At 41.6% G+C, this 26611-nt stretch overlaps 1 protein-coding gene across 1 annotated transcript in view; it reads right to left on the bottom strand.

Annotated features, from left to right (window-relative positions):
- Positions 1-26611, bottom strand: part of LOC112265983 (son of sevenless homolog 1) — a 70933-nt gene that overhangs the window by 10521 nt on the left and 33801 nt on the right. The window contains 4 exon segments of the mRNA XM_042301668.1: positions 3267-3489; positions 3699-3802; positions 5881-6003; positions 9341-9422. Coding sequence (XP_042157602.1) covers positions 3267-3489; positions 3699-3802; positions 5881-6003; positions 9341-9422 — 532 coding nt within the window.

Raw genomic sequence — 26611 nt, forward strand, 5'->3', positions numbered from 1 at the left:
TATGACTGATTGTTGTCCTATGGACAGAGTCTCCCACCTCAGCTGTAGATCTCTGCAGTTCATCCAGAGTGATCATGGGCCTCTTGGCTGCATCTCTGATCAGTCTTCTCTTTGTATGAGCTGAAAGTTTAGAGGGACAGCCAGGTCTTGGTAGATTTGCAGTGGTCTGATACTCCTTCTATTTCAATATTATTGCTTGCACAGTGCTCCTTGGGATGTTTAAAGCTTGGGAAATCTTTTTGTATCCAAATCTGGCTTTAAACTTCTTCACAACAGTATCTCGGACCTGCCTGGCGTGTTCCTTGTTCTTCATGATGCTCTCTGCGCTTTTAACGGACCTCTGAGACTATCACAGTGCAGGTGCATTTATACGGAGACTTGATTACACACAGGTGGATTGTATTTATCATCATTAGTCATTTAGGTCAACATTGGATCATTCAGAGATCCTCACTGAACTTCTGGAGGGAGTTTGCTGCACTGAAAGTAAAGGAGCTGAATAATTTTGCACGCCCAATTTTTCAGTTTTTGATTTGTTAAAAAAGTTTGAAATATCCAATAAATGTTGTTCCACTTCATGATTGTGTCCCACCTGTTGTTGATTCTTCACAAAAAAATACAGTTTTATATCTTTATGTTTGAAGCCTGAAATGTGGCAAAAGGTCGCAAAGTTCAAGGGGGCCGAATACTTTCGCAAGGCACTGTATATATTCTTAAATATGCAAAACGCAAATAAACAATCATAAACCGTTACATTTCTCAGCTACTAGGTTTTCAATCAACATCCGAGCAGCACCAGAACATCCAGTTTTAATGAGATCTGTAAATTGTTCCAGCAGTGGGACACATTAAAACTAAAAGCGGATTGACCTAATTCGGTGGAGACCCGAGGAACCTTAAGAGTTAACCAACCCTGTGAATGCGTTTTGTAACTCATGTTTTTATCCTTCAACAACAAAGTTAGGTAAATCAGATGCTTGTATAGTAAACAAATAGGGAGTAATGAAGTGACCTACGGGGCATTAATGAGGACCAGCTCCAAGGACATTTCAATTGATATTCTTGCAGTACATACATTGAGTTACCCATAGATGCTGATCTTGGGTCAGTTTTGAATTTTCCCCACTAATGGTTACGGTTAATATAGGGAGAGAGGAAGCTGATCATAGATCTGCACCTAGGGGAAACTTCACCCCGGAGCGTGGGAAAGAGGTGAGGGGATAACCCGGAGCGTGGGAAAGAGGTGAGGGGATAACCTTGGGTATATGTGAGAAGCCCACCCTAAACAGCTGTTCCCAAAACAGGCCCAGCAAGAGTTGGATCCAAAGTGAAGACTGCAGAGGGGAACAAATCAATTTTATTCACGGGTATTTAGGGACTAAATGAAATGTGGAACACCTCCACCCTTCACTCCCCACCTGGATAACAAATAATTACCGGGTATTTAGGGGACTAAATAAAGTGGAACACCTCCACCCTTCACTCCCCACCTGGTATTAAGGCAACAAATACAGCACGTGTGCCCCGTTTCAAGAAGCTAGGCGTATGTCGCACGTCACTACTTCACAGGAGAGGCATTTGAACGTCTTTTACTTTTTATCAAAATGTGTTTTGAGCAGAAATACCTTCTGGAACATGTGAACTTTCATGTGCCTTAATAGAAAATGTGTATTCCATCTGTAAATACGAATTAAATTGTTAAAATTACAAGCCTAGTTGGTTTAGCCACGGAAAAAGACAGGAACCTTCCTGCTAGCCATGAATGGCTGAGATGGGTGGGCTGGACATGCCGGGAGATGAGTTTGGTTTGGTCTGCCATGTAGCAGGCTTCTGTCTATAACGTGAACTCTTTAGTATGTACTGATAGTCCTTTCTACCGCACCGGATTTTGAAAGTTTTAACATTAGCCATTGAGAACTACAAATGTTTTGCTACTTTTCTCAACAACATTGATGCCCTGAATTTAGCAGGCGCTATCGACAGATCAGTTGGAAAAAGTTGTGATGGGCTACTTCTGCACACGCCACGGTCAGTTTGAACCGGAGTGACTTAACACAACGCTGGCCAAAAAAGACTACAACTAAAACTGAGTTAAATGGTTCCAGTCTGCCGTGAAGATTTCATCCATGTAAGAGTCTAGCTACATTTTCAGATATTATAAGTTTCATTTTTCATTGCAAGTTAAAGCGTACTGTTAGCTAGCTAGCGAATGTTAGCTTGCTGACTCACTAGCTGACGTTACGTGTATGATCTGTAGTAATATTATTTGAATCAGAAAACGATTTACATTGCTAGTTATAGCTTAATGTTAGCTCGCTACCTAGCCATCTGTTGTATTTTACAGCCATCTGTTGTATTTCATGAACATATGTACGTCTAGACAATAGTGGCCCATCCACTTAGCTAGATGAGGCTGGGGGGTGGATATAGCATTTCTTTCACATGGCCTATCAATTTAGGCAAGTGTGTCTGGGTAAGCATCATCTAATAAATGATCAAATATTGACACTATATTTTTTTTATCTGGACACTGTTTTTTATATTACTTGCAAATATGCAAGTAACCATTTCACAGTACCATTTACACCTTCTGTATCCTCTACATGTGACAAATAAACTTGGATTTTATTTGATATAGTGTGTGTTTACCAGAGATGGTAAAGAAAAACATGGCCTACACCAAAGCCAAATTAGGATATTGGACAAGGACTAGATGAAGTGTATTTTTTCCTGGAACTTTTACTTATTGTAGGCTACTACTTTTAGCACTTTTAGTCTTGAAATCCTTTGTTGTTTACTACACTTCTCACTCGGTTTAGCACATGGCCTCAAATGTGAATCCTTAGATGGGTTGGGCTAAGGCTTAAGAGGGTGTGAACAATGCTGAATGGGTGTAGACAAAGAAGAGCTCTCCAAGTAGGTGTACCAAAACATTCAAGGGCCATTTTCTCAAAAGTGGGGTTGCAAGTTTACCAACTTTCAAAGCATAATTACTTTCTCAATGTTCCTCAACTGGAGTGTACGATATCCACATTTCTAGCTCGGAGTCTGTACTTTTATCCAATGTAAAAGACACCATTTCAAATTTTGCTACATAGGACCGAATCCGGGTGGTGGGTCACATTTTTGCTCTAGGACAACACTTACACAGCTGATCCAAGTAGTCAAGCCAGTTACAAATTGAGGTGCCTTAGGAACAGGAACAAAAAGGAATGGGAGTTTAAAAAAACACTGGCGTGGACGGCCATACGGTCCTGTAGGCCTACCTGTAGAAGTCGGATTCGAGCAGTGTGAGCTGCCGGGCGATCTCAATGGGGTGGAGGGTCATGAGGTCAAACTGGTCTGTCTGGCCCGGCTTACTGAGGTGCCACTCGATGGGTGGCGGCGAGGTCTCGAAGGTGATGTTGTGGCTGGGCCCGTTGGCCTGCGCCTGCTTCTTCCTCTGGATGATCTTGGTGATGGACTCCACCCACTTCTTCATGGCCTTGCCTGGGAGGGGTCACAGAGAGGGAGATTGTCACTCAGAGAAGAGAAGTGAAGGAGAAGAGAGGAGGAAAAAAAATACACTAAATTAGAAGAAAATAGAATATAAGAGACAGGAGAGGAAAAGAAGAAAGAGGAGAAAATACAAGACAAAAAGAGAGGATATTCAACAGGAGGAGAAGAGAAAGTCCTTGCCCCGATTTATCCACACATACCTCGCACCAATGCAATGAACTCCTCCAGACGCTTCAGTAACTGGCAGTCCCGCTCAAAGTCATAGAAGTGGTGCTCCACCCAGTGGCGACATACATTCAGTACTCTGCAGGAAGAGAGGGTAGGTCAAAACCAGTTAGATAGCGGTCTCTTGCAGGTCCGTAACTGCTAACTACAAATCCTGACCTAAAAACTAAATAAATCTGACTCTGGATTAGCAACTTACACCAACTCCTAAAATACTGGGAAAGAGATGAGTTAACTGATAAGAGACAAGAAAGCCACAGATTGAGAACTACAAAGAGTGCATGCAGGAAAAATATATTGCAGCTAGAAATGAAAACTGCATATTCTTCAGAGAGAGATGGGAAGGGTTGAGGGTAGCTGAAGCCTGGGACTAAAAACCAACAAAAAAGATAACGTAAAATCTATTGTCCGTGAAATCTATGTAGTATGTATAACCTGAAGTGAGTATTGTTGTCCATTAGTTTACTCCAATTAGGGGAGGGGTGACAGGGTTAGTGGAAAATAATAAAGTAGTGAAATATTTGCATAAAAAAAGTATATATTTACAAAAAAATATTTACAATGCATTCGGGAAAGTATTCAAACCCCTTGACTTCGTCCACAATTGTTTTTCACAGCAAAAACAGGTTTCTAGTAATGTTTGCACATTTATAAAAAAAATTGTAAATAAAAATATAACATTTACATAAGAATTCAGACCCTTTACTCAGTACTTTGTTGAAGCATTTTGGGCAGCAATTACAGCCTCGAGACTTCTTGGGTATGACGCTACAAGCTTGGGACACCTGTATTTGGGGAGTTTCTCACATTCTTCTCTGCAGATCCTCTCAAGCTCTGTCAGGTTGGATGGGGAGCGTCACTGCACAGCTATTTTCAAGTATCTCCAGAGATCTTCGATCGGGTACAAGTCTGGTCTCTGGCTGGGCCACTCAAGGACATTCAGAGACTTGTCCCAAAACCACTCCTGTGTTGTCTTGGCTGTGTGCTTTGGGTCGTTGGCCTGTTGGAAGGTGAACCTTCACACTAGTCTGAGGTCCTGAGCACTCTGGAGCAGGTTTTCATCAAGGATGGTCTGAGTCCTTCATGGTCTTAGAGGGCTGTCATGTGCCTTTTACTGATGAGTGTCTTTCGCCTGGCCACTCTACCATAAAGGCCTGATTGGTGGAGTGCTGCAGAGATGGTTGTCCTTCTGGAAGGTTCTCCCATCTCCACAGAGGAACTCTGGAGCGCTGTCAGAGTGACCATCGAGTTCTTGGTCACCTCCCCGACCAAGGCCCTTCTCCCCAGATTGCTCAGTTTGGCCAGGCAGCCAGCTCTAAGAAGAGTGTCTTGGTGGTTCCAAACTTCCTCAATTTAAGAATGATGGAGACCACTGTGTTCTTGGGGACCTTCAATGCTGCAGACATGTTTTAGTAACCTTCCCCAAATTTGTGCCTCGACACAATCCTGTCTCTGAGCTCTACAGACAATTATTTCGACCTCATGGCTTGGTTTTTGCTCTGACATTTACTGTCAACTGTGGGACCTTATATAGACAAGTGTGTGCCTTTCAAAATCATGTCCAATTGAATTTACCACAAGTGGACTTAAATCAAGTTGTAGAAACATCTCAAGGATGATCAATAGAAACATGGTGCACCTGAGCACAATTTCATGCCTCATAGCAAAGGCTATGAATACTTATGTAAATAAGGTATCTGTTTAAAAAAAAAAGTAATACATTTGCAAAAAATAAAAAATAGACTCTTTTCACTTTGTCATTATGGGGTATCGTGTAAATTGATGAGGATAAAAAAGGCTGTAATGAATAAGGCTGTAATGTAACAAAATGTGGAAAAGGGGAAGGGGTCTGAATACTTTCCGAATGCACTGTATATAGAAAAAAGAGAAAAAAAGTGCATGGCTCTGTTTCAACCCAGCATTGAAACAGTTTGAAACCTTTCTCTGCTAATCAGGACAGACTACCCTCCATGTGGCACCATAAGGATCACAAGAAAAGGATGTTCTGTTGACCCCTAGGTCATGTTCATTAGGCACCAAAATGAAAAACAGACAGGGGCTACCTCAACTTTTTTGCTGTCACATGTTCTGTTACAGTCCCTAATGAACACATCCTCTGGAATTAGGTATGGTAAATTGGGAGGTGTGGAGAGGTACCGGAGTTGGACTGGCTGGACAAACTCCTTGCGAAATCGTTTGAGTTCGGCGCTGAGAGGTTGGTCTCCGTTTTCTATGGCCATCTGGTCTGCCTCTGTGGGCTTTGGCTCTGGGATTTCAAACCTGGAAGGTTCCGGGAAAACAAAATCACAACTGAGAAGACACAGTAGTGTGGAATCTGGGAGACACCTTTAACCAGACAGTAGATGGTGATTGTTATACACTAGATGGCAACAATAAAGATTGGTATAATTCGAAATGTTTGAACACCTAGGTATGTTTCTACCAGGGCTGACGCCATTTAGTTAACGGTTTGATTGTTTGGTCGATAGGCTGCTGGTCAGCCGGGATTTTTTGAGCGGAGCAGTCGCGAACATATATATATTTTTCATGGCATACAAGACACCTGTCTGATTCACGCATGCCTTAGTGGAATATGCAGAGGCCGCAGCGATCCAAGAAGGGGAGGGTGGCTAAGATGCACAATGTCTCTTTCCTGACATTTCGCGCGCAATCCCCCAATTACATAGATCATCAGCAGAGTAGTACATTTACCGTTAATTCTCAATTTCTAATCTATAATGTTTGTTTGGTTACAGTCATTTCTGTTAATGGATTCAATATCATTATTACAGTTGTTTATCGTTCTCATCGTCGGAGGGGACAAGTTGTTTTGTTTGCAGAGCTCACAACCTATCCTACATGTGAGAAAAAATGTCTGATTGTCTTAACTCACCATCACAAATGTTTTATTTGACCTTTATTTAACTAGGCAAGTCAGTTAAGAACAAATTCGTATTTACAATGACGGTCTACCCCAGCCAAACCCGGGCCAATTGTGCGCCGCCCTATGGGACTCCCAATCACAGCCGGATGTGATGCAGCCTGGATTCGAACCCAGGGACTGCAGTGACGCCTCTTGCACCGAGATGCAGTGCCTTAGACCACTGCGACTCTCTAGTTGTGGAGCTTCTCAAAGTTATTTATTCTTCACCTCAAACAGCGAGTAAAGGTGTGTTTTTATTGATAATGACAATGGTTCCTCAACATATTTGAAAAATATTTCCAGCTCTCTCCCTTTCGATTGAATCCCTCAGCATGAAAGGGAAAAATGTAATGTTCTGATCCAGTGCAAACATCATAAAATACCTAATTACTTCTTATCCCTTGCACAAATAGCTTACAGCTGTGTCTGTCTGTCCCAAGTTCACTGGCACAAGAAACTCTGAGGGCCCAGAATAATTTATAAAATGTTGCAAGATTGCTAGCGCGAGCATCGGGCCCGGATCCAGTTGATAGCCTAGTATAGGTATTCCCAAACTGGGGTACGCAATGCCATCGGGGGTACGCAAAATAAAAATGTGATATACATTTTTTTTTTTTAAATAATAATAAATATATTTTTTTTTTCTCCACATTTTCAAACAGCCCAACGGGGCTATACATTTAGGTGACATTTTTATTTTGCCTGAGAAGCCTCGTTTCACTGCCAAAAATAAAATTAAACCATCTAGTGTTCAGCAAAATAACAACACAATGTCAAATACAGGTAGCCAAGTCAAATAATTAACATCCAATCACATTAACCGTTACTCTCTCGCGGGAATTCCACTAACAGTCCGTATGTAGCCAAACGTAGCTGCTGCTCATGTTGGTATCTGTACTGATGGCGCAAGCCATGACAGGGAGACATAGTGGAGTGGTAAAGCGCATGCAAGCATTTGCTCCCGAAACAGGGACAATCCGCAACTATATTCAATGTGCGGGACAAAATTGAGGTTATGATAATGATGTTGGAGCTTTTCTCTGTCTGCATTAACAAGGACAACACACAGGTCTTTCAATCACTATATGATTTTTTTGAGTGCAAATGAACTCAAGCTTACGGACAATTTAACATGTGATATAGAGAAGCACCTGAGTGAGTTGAGTGCGCAATTACGCAGGTACTTTCGCGAAACGGATGAGTAACAACTGGATTCGTTATCCCGTTCATGCCCTGCCTCTAGTCCACTTACTGATATCTGAACAAGAGAGCCTCATCAAAATTGCAACAAGCAGTTCTGTGAAAATGTTACTTAAATCAGAAGCCACTGCTAGATTTCTTGATTGGGCTGTGCTCAGAGCGTCCTGTCTTGGCAAATCTCGCTGTTAAGACACTGACGCCCTTTGCAACCACGTACCTATGTCAGAGTGGATTCTCGGCCCTCACTAGCATGAAAACTAAATACAGGCACAAACTGAGTGGAGAATTATTTAAGACAGACTCTCCAATACAACCATACATTGCAGAGTAATGTGCATCCTTTTAAGCACACCCTACTCATTAACCTGTGGTGAGTTATTCACAATTTTCGATGAACAAATAAGGTTTTATATGTAATATGATTAAATAAAGATGATTGATTATTATTATTATATTATTTGTGCCATGGTCCTATAAAAGCTCTTTGTCACTTCCCACGAGCCGGGTTGTGACAAAAATTCCCACTCATTCTAAATGTTTAATAAATGTATTGTATAGTGTGTGTGGCAGGCTTACAATGATGGCAAAAAACAACCTTTGAGAGTGCGCTGACCCTGGTGCTAGAGGGGGCAGGCAGCTGGAGGTTAAATGTTTGAAGGGGTACGGGACTACTGGTTGATACAATGTTTCAAGTTCGATACAGCCCGGCCATACGTAGCCAATGTGATTTATAGGATATACATTTTCTTATATCAGGATATTTTCTACCTGCAGGCAGCAATGTTATTATTTGTTGGCTTTATGTAGGCTATTTTTTACAGAGTTGGCAATGGAAGTTACTTTTAGATGTGTTTAATATTAATTTAGATAGAACTTAGATGAACCACATGGCAAAGATTGAGATATGAAGACTTTATTATAAATTAAATGAAACCGTTTGTTTTGATAATTGATAATCCTAACTGGCACGCAGAACGGTAGAAATGCTAACATAAATTGGCACTCCAAATGGAAAAAGGTCGCCGACCCCTGCTGTAGCCTATTATCTGCAAAGGCCAGCAGCAGAGGGAGGAGGGCGGCACAGGTTTTTTTTCTTTGAGTGATTTGTGCGTCTCAATTATTTGATCAAACAGTGTACTTAAAGCATCAGACAAGCTACATATAGTTGATTTTATTAAAAAAGGAAAAATACGTTTAAAATATGGAGAAACAGAGGACTCTCGGTTGATCAAGATTTTTTAGTCAGGGACAGCCCTAGTTTCTATAAATGTATAGAGGAATATATTGTCCATGATAAATACATCTCTGTCTTTGTTCTGACAAAGGTCAGAGTCAACGAGCACGGACAAATAATCTTGTTGACTGAAAACATTTTCCGAAGTGAAAGGCAATGTATCTGATGTTGAAAAATATGATACAATATTAGACAAAGGCGGTTCTTCATAGAATAATAACAGTGGAGCCCAAATCGTAGAATGGCATCAACATTCTCACCTCTCCATAAGAAGACCCAGCAGCTCCTGAGGTTTGCAGAAGGACCTGTAGGTTGTTAGAAATGTTCGGACAAAATTTGGATCTGCAAGAAGGAGAAACAATGGGATTGTCAGCCATTTTGTTAATCATTCTCAGCAGTGTGCAAGTATATATTTTTCTTTCATGACTTTCAGTGATCATGATTTAAATTTGCTACTGTTTGCCGGCTAGATATCTTATAACTATTCAGTTAACAGTCTAAGATATGCTAACCAATGTCATGCGTATTATTAGGCACCAAGCAGAAAAAAACGGACTGAAACATGGTCGACAACTCGACTTGTCCAATAAGAAAAATGTCAAACATTCCCAAGTGAACATGACCCAGGTCTGTGTGTATATTAGGAGTGCGAATGCTGTGGTTATGGGGGCCTTGGAGTGTGAGCTACAGGGCACCTAGCAAGGGCTACATCTTCTGCAGTCCAAACAGGATCGTTAGCTCGTGGTTCACATGATGGATCTGTCCAAGCCCTTTCGCCAGGCCTGGCGGGCAGTGGGGGGGGACAATAGCTGCCTCAGTGTGGATTTACAAACAATCGGCCTGGAACCATTTCAGCCAGGAAACAGACGCTGCTCTGACGCACGCAACTGCCACTCCACCACACACACGCTTAAAAATAGATTACCCGCCTGCCCTTCCCACCACCGACATACACACTGCAGTGTTTCTCCTAGGCTTTGGCCACACATACAAGTATACTGTAGGACAAGTCAACAACATTACTTGGGTATGACTCAACAGAATACGAACTTATAAAAAGTTAGATTTTCACTGGGCAGTTACTTTAATGTTAACTTCCTGCAATTTTACACATTTTTTGCCTTGGCTTATGTTGTGTTCTTATGCTATCGGAGTGACTCAAACTTTAAAACAAAATACATTTTAGATTCTCACTGACAGTTTAGTTTTTATTCTGGTGGTTGTTAGTTCTCAAAGAAGATCTTATTTAAAAAAAATACAGCTCCATGATCTTTTCTACATATGTTATATCTGGATTTAATCATTCAAGTTTACACTGAACACGTTTTACCATCCCAAACCTTTTTTGTAACTTATTTCTCACACACGTAAAAAGTGTGGACACCTACTCATTCAAGGGTTTTTCTTTATTTTTACTATATTGTAGAATAGTGAAGACATCAAAACAATGAAATAACATATGGAATCATGTTGTAACCAAAAAAAAGTGTTAAACAAATCAAAATATATTTTATGAGTTTCTTCAAAGTAGCCACCCTTTTCTTGCACATCTAATATTAAGATCGCTTTTCTGGACTTATAGTTGGCTTTTGATGTTATTCAGAGACATCTTTTCAAATTGAAGTGTACACTCTATGGCATTCTTTGCACACTCTATGGCATTCTCTCAACCAGCTTCATGAGGTACTCACCTGGAATGCATTTCAACTAACAGGTGTTCCTTGTTAAAAGTTTCCTTGTGGAATTGCTTTCCTTCTTAATGCATTTGAGCCAATCGGTTGTGTTGTGACAAAGTAGGGGTGGTATACAGAAGATAGCTCTATTTGGTAAAATGCAGAATCAAATCTAACTTTGTCACATGCACCGAATACAACAAGTGGAGACTATCGTGAAATGCTTACGTACAAGCCCTTAACCAACAGTGCAGTTCAAGAAGAGTTTAGTTAATTTGGTAAACATTTTCTTAACCTCTTGAAACTAGGGGGCACTATTTTTATTTTTGGAAAAATAACATTCCCAAAGTAAACCGCCTATTTCTCAGGACCAGATGCTAGAATATGCATATAATTGACAGCTTAGGATAGAAAACACTAAAGTTTCCAAAACTGTCAAAATATTGTCTGTGAGTATAACATAACTGATATTGCAGGCGAAACCCTGAGGAAAATCCAATCAGGAAGTGCCTCTTATTTTGAAACCGTTGTGTTCCTATGCACCCCTATTGGCAATTGAAAGGGATATCAACCAGATTCCTTTTTCTACGTATTCCCTAAGGTGCCTACAGCATTTTGGCGTAATTTCACGCCTTTATGTTGAAGAATGAGCATAAACGACTACATTGCGTAAGTGGCCAGCTGAGGGCTCTGAGTGATTCTTGCGTAAAAGACAGAGTTAGTCATTTTTCCTCTCGCTCCTACTGAAAAGCCAATTGTCCCGGTTGATATATTATCGAATAGATATTTGAAAAACACCTTGAAGATTGATTATAAAAGCATTTGCCATGTTTGTCGATATTATGGATATAATTTGGAATTTTTTTCGGCGTTGTCGTGACCGCTATTTCCGGTGAATTTCTGAACATAACGTGACCAACAAACGGAGGTATTTCGGCTATAAAAATAACTTTATGGAACAAAAGGAACATTCGCTGTCTAACTGGGAGTCTCGTGAGTGAAAACATCCGAAGCTCAAAGGTAAACGGTTCATTTGATTGCTTTTCTGATTTTCGTGACCAAGCTTCCTGCTGCTAGCTGGACATAATGCTATGCTAGGCTATCAATAAACTTACAAACACTTGTCTTGTTTTGGCTGTAAAGCATAATTTCAAAATCTGAGATGATAGGGTGATTAACAAAAGGCTAAGCTGTGTTCCAATATATTTCACTTGTGATTTCATGAATATGAATATTTTCTAGTAATATTTCTTGACCGTTGCACTATGCTAATTAGTGTAGTTGATGACAATTCTCCCGGATCCGGGATGGGTAGTTCCAAGAGGTTTCTTAAGTAAAAAATAAATAAAGTAACACAATAACAAGGCTATAAATACAGGGGGTACCAGTACCGAGTCAGTGTGCGGGGGTACAAGTTAGTTAAGGTAATTTGGACATGTACAGTTGAAGTCGGAAGTTTACATACACCTTAGCCAAATGCATTTAAACTCAGTTTCACAATTCCTGACATTTCATCCTTGTAAAAATTCCCTGTCTTAGGTCAAGTTAGGATCACCACTTTATTTTAATAATGTGAAATGTCAGAATTATAGCAGAGAGAATGATTTCAGATTTGATTTCTTTCATCACATTCCCAGTGGGTCAGAAGTTTACGTACACTCAATTAGTATTTGGTAGCATTGCCTTTAAATTGTTAAACTGGGCTAAAACGTTTCAGGTAGCCTTCCACAAGCCTCTCACAATAAGTTGGGTGAATTTTGGCCCATTCCTCCTGACAGAGCTGCTGTAACTGAGTCAGGTTTGTAGGCCTCCTTGTTCGCACACATTTTTTCAGTTCTGCCCACAAATGTTCTATAGGATTGAGGTCAGGGCTTTGTGATGGTCACTCCAATACTTTGACTTGGTTGTTCTTAAGCCATTTTGCCACTACTTTGGAAGTGTGCTTGGGGTCATTGTCCATTTGGAAGACCCATTTGCGACCATGCTTTAACTTCCTGACTGATGTCTTGCGATGTTGCTTCAATATATCCACATCATTTTCAATTCCTCATGATGCCATCTATTTTGTGAAGTACACCAGTCCCTCCTGCAGCAAAGCACCCCCACAACATGCTTCCACCCCCGTGCTTCACGGTTGGAATGGCGTAATTTGGCTTGCAAGCCTCCCCTTTTTCCTCCAAACTTAATGGACATTATGGTCAAACTATTCTATATTTGCTTCATCAGACCAGAGGACAGTTCTCCAAAAAGAACGATCTTTGTCCCCATGTGCAGTTGCAAACTGTAGTCTGGCTTTTTTATGGCGGTTTTGGAGCAGTGGCTTCTTCCTCGAAGAGCGGCCATTCAGGTTATGTAGATCTAGGTCTCGTTTTACTGTGGATATAGATACTTTTGTACCCGTTTCCTCCAGCATCATCACAAGCTCTTTTGCTGTTGTTCTGGGATTGATTTGCACTTTTCACATCAAAGTACGTTCATCTCTAGGAGACGGCTGTGTGGTCCCATGGTGTTTATACTTGCGTACCATTGTTTGTACAGATGGACGTGGTACCTTCAGGCATTTGGAAATTGCTCCCAAGAATGAACCAGACTTGTGGAGGTCTACACAAGACTTGTGGGGCTGATGTTAATGGGGGCCTGTTCGGCCCGCCTTTTCCTGTAGTCCACGACCAGCTCCATTGAGTTGCTCACATTGAGGGAGAGGTTGTTGTCCTGGTACCACACTGCCAGGTCTCTGACCTCCTGACCTCCATATAGGCTGTGTCATCGTTGTCGGTGATCAGGCCTACCACTGTTGTGTCGTCAGCAAACTTAATGATGGTTTTGGAGTTGTGTTTGTCCACACAGTAGTGGGTGAACAGTGAGTACAGGAGGGGACTAAGTACACACCCCTGAGGGGCTCCAGTGTTGAGGATCAGAGAGGCAGATGTGTTGTTGACACCCTTACAACCTGAGGTGGCCCGTCAAAGTCCAGGATCCAGTTGCAGAGGGACGTGCTTAGTCCCAGAGTCCTTAGCTTAGTGATGAGCTTTGTGGGCATTATGTTGTTGAATGCTGAGCTGTAGACAATGAACAGCATTCTGACATAGGTGTTCCTTATGTCCAGGTGGGAAAGGGCAGTGTGGAGTGCGATTGAGATTGCGTCATCTGTGGATCTGTCGGCTGCCGAGAGCGTTATCACACAGATCCATAACAGCTGGTGCTCTCGTGCACGCTTCAGTGTCGCTTGCCTTGAAGAGAGCATAAAAAGGCATTTAGCTCGTCTGGTAGGCTCGCGTGTCTGGGTTTCCCTTTGTAGTCTGAAATAGTTTTCAAGCCCTGTCACATCCGACGAGCATCAGAGACGGTGTAGTAGGATTCAATCTTAATGCTGTATTGACGCTTTGCTTGTTTGATGGGTCGTCTGAGGGCATAGCGGGATTTCTTGTAAGTGTCTGGATTAGTGTCCCACTCCTTGAAAGTGGCAGCTCTAGCCTTTAGCTCGATGCGGATGTTGCCTGTAATCCATGGCTTCTGGTTGGTATATGTACGTACGGTCACTGTGTGGATGACGTCGTCGATGCACTTATTGATGAAGCCAATGACTGAGATGGTATACTCCTCAATGCCATTGGATGAATCCCAAAACATATTCCAGTCTGTGCTAGCAAAACAACCCTGTAGCGTAGCATCCGCGTCATCTGACCACTTCCGTATTGAGCGAGTCACTGGTACTCCCCGCTTTAGTTTTTGCTTGTAAGCAGCAATCAAAAGGATATAATCATGGTCAGATTTGCCCAATGGAGGGCGGGGGAGAGCTTTGTTTGCATCTGTGTGTGTGGAGTAAAGGTGGTACAGAGTTTTTTTCCCCCTCTGGTAGCACATGTGACATGCTGGTAAAAATCTGGTGAAACTGATTTACGTTTGACTGCATTAAAGTCCCTGGCTACCAGGAGCGCCAATTCTGGATGAACATTTTCTTGTTTGCTTATGGCCTTATAGAGTTGGATGAGTGAGGTCTTAGTGCCAGCATCGGTCTGTGGTGGTAAATAGATGGCTACAAATAATATAGATGAGAACTCTCTTGGTAGATAGAGTACCTTATGATAAGCTGTAGACCACACTCTCAGGCGAGCAATACGTTGATACGTTGACTTCTTTAATATTAGACATCGCGCACCAATTCCATACCGTGGCAAGAACAGCTCAAATAAGCAAAGAGAAACAACAGTCCATTACTTTAAGACACAAAGGTTAGTCAATATGGAACATTTCAAGAACTTTGAAAGTTTCTTCAAGTGCAGTTGCAAAAAACATCAAGCGCTATGATGAAACTGGCTCTCATGAAGACCGCCACAGGAAAGGAAGACCTCTGCTGCAGAGGATAAGTTCATTGAAGTTAACTGCACCTCAGATTGCAGCACAAATAAATGCTTCAGATTTTAAGTAACTGACAAACATTAATTGTTCAGAGGAGACTACGTGAAATCAGGTGTTCTTGGTCAAATTGCTGCAAAGAAACCACTACTAAAAGGACACCAGTAATAAGAAGAGGAGACTTGCTTAGGCCAAGAAACACGAGCAATGGACATTAGACGGGTGAAAATTTGTCCTTTGGTCTGGTGAGTTCAAATTTGATATTTTTGGTTCCAACTGCCGTGTCTTTGTGGAACGCAGAGTATGTGAACGGATGAACCCCGCATGTGTGGTTCCCACCGTGAAGCATGGAGGTGGTGGTGTGATGGTGCTTTGCTGGTGACATGGTCTGTGATTTATTTAGAGGCACACTTAACCAGCATGGCTACCACAGCATTCTGCAGCATTAAACCATACCATCTGGTTTGCGCTTAGTGGGACTATGATTTGTTTTTCAACAGGACAATGACCCAAAACACCTCCAGGTTGTGTAAGGGCTATTTGACCAAGGAGAGTGATGGAGTGCTGCATCAGATTTATTTATTTATTTCACCTTTATTTAACCAGGTAGGCAAGTTCAGAACAAGTTCTCATTTACAATTGCCAAGATAAAGCAAAGCAGTTCGGCACATACGACAGAGTTACACATGGAGTAAAACAAACATACAGTAGAAAAAACAAGTCTATATACAATGTGAGCAAATGAGGTGAGATAAGGGAGGTAAAGGCAAAAAAAGGCCATGGTGGCGAAGTAAATACAATATAGCAAGTAAAACACTGGAATGGTAGATTTGCAGTGGAAGAATGTTTAAGGTAGAGATATAAATAATGGGGTGCAAAGGTGCAAAATAAATAAATACAGTAGGGGGAGAGGTAGTTGTTTGTGCTAAATTATAGATGGGCTATGTACAGGTGCAGTAATCTGTGAGCTGCTCTGACAGCTGGTGTTTAAAGCTGGTGAGGGAGATAAGTGTTTCCAGTTTCAGAGATTTTTGTAGTTCTTTCCAAAGGAAGAATTGGTTTTGGGGTGACCAGAGAGATATACCTGCTGGAGCGCGTGTTACAGGTGGGTGCTGCTATGGTGACTAGTGAGCTGAGATAAGGGGGACTTTACCTAGCAGAGTCTTGTAGATGACCTGGAGCCAGTGGGTTTGGCGATGAGTATGAAGCGAGGGCCAGCCAATGAGGGTGTACAGGTCGCAGTGGTGGGTAGTATATGGGGCTTTGGTGACAAAACAGATGGCACTGTGATAGACTGCATCCAATTTATTGAGTAAGGTATTGGAGGCTATTTTGTAAATGACATCGCCGAAGTCGATGATCGGTAGGATGGTCAGTTTTACAAGGGTATGTTTGGCAGCGTGAGTGAAGGATGCTTTGTTGCGAAATAAGAAGCTAATTCTAGATTTAACTTTGGATTGGAGATGTTTGATGTGAGTCTGGAAGGAGAGTTTACTGTCTAACCAGACACCTAGGTATTTGAAGTTACCAACATATTCTAAGTCAGAACCGTCCAGTGTAGTGATGTTGGACGGGCGGGCAGGTGCAGGCAGCGATCGGTTGAAGAGCATGCATTTAGTTTTACTTGTATTTAAGAGCAATTGGAGGCCACGGAAGGAGAGTTGTATGGCATTGAAGCTCGTCTGGAGGGTTGTTAACACAGTGTCCAAAGAAGGGCCAGAAGTATACAGAATGGTGTCGTCTGCGTAGAGGTGGATCAGAGACTCACCAGCAGCAAGAGCGACATCATTGATGTATACAGAGAAGAGAGTCGGTCCAAGAATTGAACCCTGTGGCACCCCCATAGAGACTGCCAGAGGCCCGGACAACAGGCCCTCCGATTTGACACACTGAACTCTATCAGAGAAGTAGTTGGTGAACCAGGCGAGGCAATAATTTGAGAAACCAAGGCTATCGAGTCTGCCGATGAGGATGTGGTGATTAACAGAGTTGAAAGCCTTGGCCAGGTGAAGGAATACAACTGCACAGTAATGTTTCTTATCGATGGCGGTTAAGATATTGTTTAAGACCTTGAGCGTGGCTGAGGTGCACCCATGACCTGCTCTGAAACATGATTGCATAGCGGAGAAGGTATGGTGGGATTCGAAATGGTCGGTAATCTGTTTGTTGACTTGGCTTTCGAAGACCTTAGAAAGGCAGGGTAGGATATATTTAGGTCTGTAGCAGTTTGGGTCAAGAGTGTCCTCCCCCTTTGAAGAGGGGGATGACCGCAGCTGCTTTCCAATCTTTGGGAATCTCAGACGACACGAGAGGTTGAACAGGCTAGTAATAGGGGTGCCAACAATTTCAGTTGATAATTTTAGAAAGAAAGGGTCCAGATTGTCTAGCCCAGCTGATTTGTAGGGTTCCAGATTTTGCAGCTCTTTCAGAACATCAGCTGACTGGATTTGGGAGAAGGAGAATTGGGGAAGGCTTGGGTGAGTTGCTGTGGGGTTGCAGTGCTGTTGACCGGGGTAGGGGTAGCCAGGTGGAAAGCATGGCCAGCCGTAGAAAAATGCTTATTGAAATTCTCAATTATAGTGGATTTATCGGTGGTGACAGTGTTTCCTATCTTCAGTGCAGTGGGCAGCTGGGAGGAGGTGTTCTTATTCTCCATGGACTTTAGTGTCCCAGAACTTTTTTGAGTTTGTGTTTCAGGAAGCAAATTTCTGCTTGAAAAAGCTAGCCTTGGCTTTTCTAACTGCCTGTGTATATTGGTTTCTAGCTTCCCTGAAAAGTTGCATATCACGGGGGCTGTTCGATGCTAATGCAGAACGCCATAGGATGTTTTTGTGTAGGTTAAGGGCAGTCAGGTCTGGAGAGAACCAAGGGCTATATCTGTTCCTGGTTCTAAATTTCTTGAATGGGGCATGCTTATTTAAGATGGTGAGGAAGGCCTTTAAAAAAAACAAACAGGCATCCTCTACTGACGGGATGAGATCAATATCCTTCCAGGATACCCCGGCCAGGTCGATTAGAAAGGCATGCTCGCTGAAGTGTTTCAGGGAGCGTTTGACAGTGATAAGTAGAGGTCGTTTGACCGCTGACCCATTACGGATGCAGGCAATGAGGCAGTGATCGCTGAGATCTTGGTTGAAAACCGCAGAGGTGTATTTAGAGGGCAAGTTGGTTAGGATGATATCTATGAGGGTGCCCGTGTTTACGGCTTTGGGGTGGTACCTGGTAGGTTCATTGATCATTTGTGTGAGATTGAGGGCATCAAGCTTAGATTGTAGGATGGCTGGGGTATTAAGCATGTTCCAGTTTATGTCGCCTAGCAGCACGAGCTCTGAAGATAGATGGGGGGCAATCAGTTCACATACGGTGTACAGAGCACAGCTGGGGATAGAGGGTGGTCTATAGCAGGCGGCAAAGGTGAGAGACTTGTATTTAGAGAGGTGGATTTTTAAAAGTAGAAGTTCAAATTGTTTGGGTACAGACCTGGATATTAGGACAGAACTCTGCAGGCTATCTTTGCAGTAGATTGCAACACCGCCCCCTTTGGCCGTTCTATCTTGTCTGAAAATGTTGTAGTTAGGGATGAAGATTTCAGAGTTTTTGGTGGTCTTCCTAAGCCAGGATTCAGACATGGCTAGAACATTCGGGTTGGCAGAGTGTGTTAAAGCAGTGAATAAAACAAACTTAGGAAGGAGGCTTCTAGTGTTAACATGCATGAAACCAAGGTTATTACAGTTACAGAAGTCATAAAAGAGAGTGGAGCTAGGCACTGCAGGGCCTGGATTCACCTCTACATCACCAGAGGAACAGAGGAGGAGTAGGATAAGGGGACGGCTAAAAGCTATGAGAATTGGTCGTCTAGAACGTCCGGAACAGAGAGTAAAAGGAGGTTTCTGGGGGCGATAAAATAGCTTCAAGGTATAATGTACAGACAAAGGTATGGTAGGATGTGAATACAGTGGAGGTAAACCTAGGTATTGAGTGATGATGAGAGAGATGACCTGGCCTCCACAATCCCCCGACCTCAACCCAATTTAGATGGTTTGGGATGAGTTGTACCGGAGTGAAGGAAAAGCAGCCAACAAGTGCTCAGCATATGTGGGAACTCCTTCAAGACTGTTGGAAAAGCATTCCAGGTGAAGCTGGTTGAGAGAATTTCAAGTGTGCGCAAAACTGTCATAAATGCAAAGGGTAGCTACTTTGAAGAATATCAAATATAAAATATATTTTAATTTGTTTAAGCCTTTTTTGGTTACTAAATGATTCCACATGTGTAATTTCATAGTGTTGATGTTTTCACTATTATTCAATGTAGAAAATATAAAAAATAAAAACCCTTGAATGACTAGGTGTCCAAATCTTTGACTCGTACTGTAAATATGTATAGGGGTAAAGTAACTAGCCATCGGGATATAATAAACAGAGTAGCAGCCTACATGATGATTGTATGTGAGTGTGTGTGTGTAGAGTCAGTATAAATGTTTGTGCATGTCAGCAAATGGTCCCTCTCACACTCACGATAAAGTATTCAGACCCCTCGACTTTTCCACATTTTATTACGTTACAGCCTTACTCTAAAATGGATTAAATAAAAATTGCTAAATCAATCTACACACAATAACCTATAATGACAAAACGAAAACAGGTTTTTAGAAATGTTAGCCAACGTATTACAAATAAAAAACAAATACCTTATTTACATAAGTACTCAGACCCTTTGCTATGAGACTCAAAATTGAGCTCAGGTGCATCCTGTTTCCATTGATCATCCTTGAGATGTTTCTACAACTTGATTGGAGTCCCCCTGTGGTAAATTCAATTGATTGGACATGATTTGGAAAGGTACAGAACTGTCTATACAAGGTCTCACAGTTGACTATGCATGTCAGAGCAAAACCAAGCCATGAGGTCCAAGGGATTGTTTGTAGAGCTCAGAGACAGGATGGTGTCAAGGCACAGATCTGGGGAAGGGTACCAAAACCTTTCCGCAGCATTGAAGGTCCCCAAGAACACACTGGCCGCAATCATTCTTAAATGGAAGACGTTTGGAAGTACCAAGACTCTTCCTAGAGTTGGCTGCACGGCCAAACTGAGCAATCGGGGGAGAAGGGCCTTGGTCAGGGATGTGATCAAGAACCCGATAGTCACTCTGACAGTGCTTGAGAGTTCCTCTGTGACGATGGGAGAACCTTCCAGAAGGACAACCATCTCTGCAGCACTCCACCAATCTGGCCTTTATGGTAGAGTGGCCAGGCGAAAGCCACTCATCAGTAAAAGGCACATGACAGCCTGTTTGGAGTTTGCCAAAAAGGCACCTAAAGTACTCTCAGACCATGAAGGACTCAGACCATCCTTGATGAAAACCTGCTCAGGACCTCAGACTAGGGTGAAGGTTCACCTTCCAACAGGCCAACGACCCAAAGCACACAGCCAAGACAACACAGGAGTGGTTTTGGGACAAGTCTCCGAATGTCCTTGAGTGGCCCAGACAGAGCCCGGACTTGAACCCGATCGAAAATCTCTGGAGAGACCTGAAAGTAGCTGTGCAGCGACACTACCCCATCCAACCTGACAGAGCTTGAGAGGATCTGCAGAGGAGTATGGGAGAAACTCCCCAAATACAGGTGTCCCAAGCTTTTAGCGTCATACCCAAGAAGACTGGCTGTAATCGCTGCCAAAAGTGATTCAGCAAAGTACTGAGTAAAGGGTCTGAATACTTATGTAAATGTGATATTTTTTTAAATGTATTTTTATATATATTTGCAAACATTTCAAAAAAAAGTTTTTTTTGCTTTGTCATTATGGGGTATTGTGTGTAGATTGAAGAGGCGAAAAAAAACAATTTAATCAATTTTAGAATAAGGCTGTAACGTAACAAAATGTGGAAAAAGTCAAGGGGTCTGAATACTTTTCAAATGCACTGTATTATATATCATTTGAAAGGTCATGAAAGAACCACTTGTCAATCAAAGTTTAAAATATATCAGGGTTTCCTTTTTAATGGCTTTACAGGTAATTCGGATATGCAGTGGTGTAAAGTACTTAAGTATAAATACTTAAAAAAATTACTTAAGTAGTACTTTATTGCATCTGTACTTTACTATTTACTCCATACATTTTCCCTGACACCCATAAGTACTTGTTACATTTTGACAGGAAAATGATCCAATTCACACACATCAAGAGAACATCCCTGGTCATCCCTACTGCCGCTGATCTGGCGGACACACTAAACACAAATGCGTCATTTGTAAATTATGTCAGTGCTGGAGTGTGCCCCTGGCTATCCGTCAATAAAAATATATAAAAAATAATAATAATTCTGCCGTCTGGTTTTGCTTAATATAAGGAATTTTTAATGGTTGGTTTATACTTGCTTTTGATATTTAAATACATTTTAGCAGTTCCGTTTACTTTTGATACTTAAGTATCAAAAACCAAATATTTTTTACTCAAGTAGTATTTCACTGGGTGACTTTCACTTACTTGAGTAATTTTCTATTAAAGGTATCTTTACTTTTACTCAGGACAATTGTGTACTTTTTCCACCACTGCCGTTATATACCAGAGGGGTCAATGGTCAACATCCTGTTGACCTGAACATTCCGAAAATGTGTCTGTATCTCTAAGCTTTCCAATGATATTAGATTAAAGGTTACAAGTGAGCAATAACTTGTTGTATAGTGATAGTTTGTCATAGGGTAAAGTCCCAATGGGAAAAATAGATGGGGCAGAGGGATGAAACACAACACGCAGAAAGCTACCATTGCTGCACTGCTATCACCCATTTTCCAACTCTAGGGACATAGACCTTCAAAAAAATCACTAAGAGACATCATTGTCCCAAGTGAGCCCGACCGACCCTCCTGGCTCATGGACTACATGGATTCTTGATTACAATTTATGGCAAAAGAGAAGCATAGTTCCATGCAAATTGTAATGCAGATAGTCAGGACAGAGAGATGAGAGAAAGTGTGTGTTGTCCCTGCCCTGCTGTCTCCTGGGTGAGAGTAGGGTGTGTGTCCAGGCATGAGGTGCATCGCACAGGAAGCACCTTTTTCCCCTTTTCAAATTACCGTGGCCACACAGACACACTTTTCCTCAAAAGGCTTGTTTCCCTTGGCTTATTTGAAATCAGTGGCACACAGACTGTTGGAAACTAAAAAGGAAAATAGTGGCCTATATTTACACCCTACTCTTTATTCGGGGGAGGAAGTTTACACAGGGGTGTGAGCTGGACAGTCCACCCATGAGAGGAATGTTCTCTCCTGGCTTTGTATTGTGCTGGAATAACCTTGGACCAGTGTTTTTCAACTCCAGTCCTTCAATACTCCCCACAGCACACAGGTTTGGTGTAGCCCAGAACAAGCACACCTTAATCAACTGGTCAACTAATCATCAAGCACTTGGGTGAGTTGAATCAGGTGTGTTTCAACAAAAGTGTACAGTTTGGGGGTACTCATGGACCACAGTTGAGAAACACTGCTCTAGACTTGCAGAGACAAAATCCAAACGTATGTGTAAGAATCCTTTCGGAAAGGATTCTGTGCTAAACAAAGGAAAACTTGTGTCTTTAAGAAGATTTTATACAACACCTGTATGGTTGCATGACATTGAATAACAATGCATAGAAAGACCAAATTCAGAAGTGCTTGGCCTAAATGTTTTGCTCCCCAGATTACCAGAGCCCACATCCACTTGGACTTTGAGCGATTGAATTTGGTGATTTATTTCCCCAAAATGACATCATTACTTTTAATTAATGAAGGAGCTTATTGGTCCAATCGCAGCCTTGTATCCGGTTAAGTAGAATGGCACCCGTCCGTAGAGAAGAATACAGACCCCACGGTCTAAGAACTACTATCCATGCTGGGTCATTCAGCCTTTCTAAAGAGTAACTTCTCACGAAACCCAGACAAAGAATGACCATGATTTACTGAATTTTCACAAAATATAATCCATAGAAGAGTCCTTAGGTTGAAGGATTGTTGACATACAAATGTCAATTATATCTAAAAGTATAACTGAGAAAGAATTAATACAAGTTGGCATATTTCTGACATTTTAGCCTTATCCAGGCCGCCTTTAAAACACCATAGTGTTTCATCTGTAGGTGCTACTAAGCAAACATTGATGTCATGAAGTTTTATTGCTTGCTCTGTAATATGAGTAGTAATTTGGTTTCAATCACATATTTACATTAATTTATGAATATAGAAAAATAAACATTAAGACATTTTTGATTTGGCATTTTAAAAAATTATATATATATTTGAACATGATATAGCCTACTCTACAGGCATATCAAAGTTCCAGATGGGATCTCTGCTACTCTTAGAGTCATGATCCAATTTGTAAGCATTACCAACAGTGAACGTGAAAATGTATTCAAAATGGTCGCCCTCTGCTGGTGATATGCAGGATACAAGTAAAGGGAGGGCTGTGATTGGTGACATTGCCAACTACGCCAATTTCTCTGTATAAAATGGACCATAACTTTAAAACTAGCAGAGATCCCACTCTGGAACGTTGATATGCCTGTAGAGCATATTATGTTCCAGAATATATTGAAACATTTTCCACATCAAAAATGTTATATTTTCAATAAACTCAAAAAAATATTTTTAAATCAAACTCTTCATATTACAGAACAAGTGGTAAAGCTTCATACGACAATTTCTGCTTTGTAGCAGCTACAGATTAAGCATTATAGAGTCTTTAAGGAGGCCTGGGTAAGCCCAAAATGTCAGAAATATGCCAACTTTTAGATAAATGCAGTTGAAGTCGAAAGTTTACATACACCTTAGCCAAATACATTTAAGCAGTTTTTTTCCACAATTCCTTATATTTCATCCTAGTAAAAATTCCCTGTCTTAGGTCAGTTAGGATCACCACTTTATTTTAAGAATGTGAAATGTCAGAATAATAGTAGAGAGAATGATTTATGACTCATGATGCCATCTATTTTGTGAAGTGCACCAATCCCTCCTACAGCAAAGCACCCCCACAACATGATGCTGCCACCCCTGTGCTTCACGGTTGGGATGGTGTTCTTCAGCTTGCAAGCCTCCCCATTTTTCCTCCAAACATAACAATGGTCATTATGGCCACAATGTTCATTATGGTTTTATTTTTGTTTCATCAGACCAGAAGACATTTCTTCAAAAAGGTACAATCTTTGTCCCCATGTGCAGTTGCAAACCGTAGTCTGTTTTTTTTAATGGCAGTTTTGGAGCAGTGGCTTCTTCCTTGCTGAGCGGCTTTCAGGTTATGTCGATATAGCACTTCTCGCACCAAAGTACGTTCATCTCTAGGAGACAGAACGCGTCTCCTTCCTGAGCGGTATGATGGCTGCGTGGTCCCATGGTGTTTACACTTGCGTACTATTGTTTATACAGATGAACATGGTACCTTCAGGCATTTGGAAATTGCTCCCAAGAATGAACCAGACTTGTGGAGGTCTACAATTCTTTTTCTGAGGTCTTGGCTGATTTATTTTGATTTTCCCATGATGTCAAGCAAAGAGGCACTGAGTTTGAAGGTATGCCTTGAAATACTTCCACAGGTACACCTCCAATTGACTCAAATTATGTCAATAAGCCTATCAGAAGCTTCTAAAGCCATGACATCATTTTCTGGAATTTCCCAAGCTGTTTAAAGGCACAGTCAACTTAGTGTATGTAAACTTCTGACCCACTGGAATTATGAATCAATGAATTATAAGTGAAATAATCTGTCTGCACAAAGTAGATGTCCTAACCGACTTGCCAAAACTATAGCTTGTTAACAAGAAATGTGTGGACTGGTTGAAAAACAAGTCTTAATGAATACAACCTACGTATGTAAACTTCTGACTTCAACTGTATACGTCAACAAACCTGTCTCCAAAGGGCTATTTTATGGATTACATTTCATGAACATCCTGAAAATCATGGCATCTTTGGCAACAACACTGTAATGGCTAGCTCACCAACATTCCACAAAGGGCTGTGTCTAAATTGTATTTTTATTTAACCAGGCAAGTCAGTTAAGAACACATTCTTATTTACAATCACAGCCTACCAAAAGGTCTCCTGCGGGGACAGGGGCCTGGGATTAAAAATAAAAATTCCAATATAAAAATAGGACAAAACACACATCACAACAAGAGAGACAACACTACATAAAGAGAGACATAAGACAACATAGGCAGCAACACAGCATAGTAGCAACACAACAACAACATTGTAGCAGCACAAAACATGGTACAAACGTTATTGGGCAGACAACAGCACAAAGGGCAAGAAGGTAGAGACAACAATACATCACACAAAGCTGCCACAACTGTCAGTAAGAGTGTCCGTGATTGAGTCTTTGAATTAAGAGATTGAGATAAAACTGTCCAGTTTGAGTGTTTGTTGCAGCTCATTCCAGTCGCTAGCTGCGGCAAACTGAAAAGAGCAGCGACCCAGGGATGTGTGTGCTTTGGGGACCTTTAACAGAATGTGACTGGCAAAACAGCTGTTGTATGTGGAGGATGAGGGCTGCAGTAGATATCTCAGATAGTGGGGAGTAAGGCCTAAGAGGGTTTTATAAATAAGCATCAACCAGTGGAAGGGGAAGTTCAGTATTTTATAACTTGATGCTAGAGGGTTCCTAATCCTGAAAGTAGTCTATGGGCCTGAAAAAACTGTAATCCATGGTTTGGTTCTCTTTAAACAGCTATGCACAAGGTGAGGATACTGAACTTCCCCTTTAAACACTAAACAGATAGGCAAATTACAGGCAGGAAAGATCTGCTACTACCGGTCGCTTACGAAATGGCGACGTGAAGATGAATAGGCTTCATCCACTTGTTTTTTGTTCTTTATCAGTTCTCGTTGTGTTATCTGGGGCTAAAATGACACTGAAACAAAGCAGGTCATCACATATCCGCGTTCTGACGTCAACAGTGGCCAAATATTTACGAGCAGTGTGAAAACAGCTATAAATGGATGCGGGGATGACGAAAGTGGGGGGAAGAAATAGGCCTTCCACTATCTTGTCTTTTATGTTTAGCATAAACAGCGTTTGCGCCATGTTCAAGGTTTTGTGTGTAGAACAACAAGGTGATAACAGGAACAGACACGCTAGGTACTGGGCAAGTGCATAATTGCATGAACACAAACATTGGAGGTGTACAATGGTGTGGACAGGTGAGTAAAAAAATAAAAATAAGTCAGGACAAAATTAACAAGATACAGAAAATATCTAAGTTTATAGGAATTCGCTTTCACCTGTCCAGTTCTCTCACATTCAGGAAAAGAAACGTGGAGAGGGAGCCATAAAAGATGCGACCCATGTCTACTTCCTGCTCCTCGTAGCCCTTTACACTCGTACCTGTATACAGGTTGGAAATAGCAGATTTGGGCACTGATAAGCGCCTAAATTGGAACACAGTGGCAATACAATAACATGCAGTGTTAAAGTTTATGATCACTATGTATGATGTACAGTTACAAGATGACATGGCGTCAATACCCTGGG

The sequence above is a fragment of the Oncorhynchus tshawytscha genome, linkage group LG02 (genome assembly GCF_018296145.1).
Source record: "Oncorhynchus tshawytscha isolate Ot180627B linkage group LG02, Otsh_v2.0, whole genome shotgun sequence".
Taxonomy (NCBI): domain Eukaryota; kingdom Metazoa; phylum Chordata; class Actinopteri; order Salmoniformes; family Salmonidae; genus Oncorhynchus; species Oncorhynchus tshawytscha.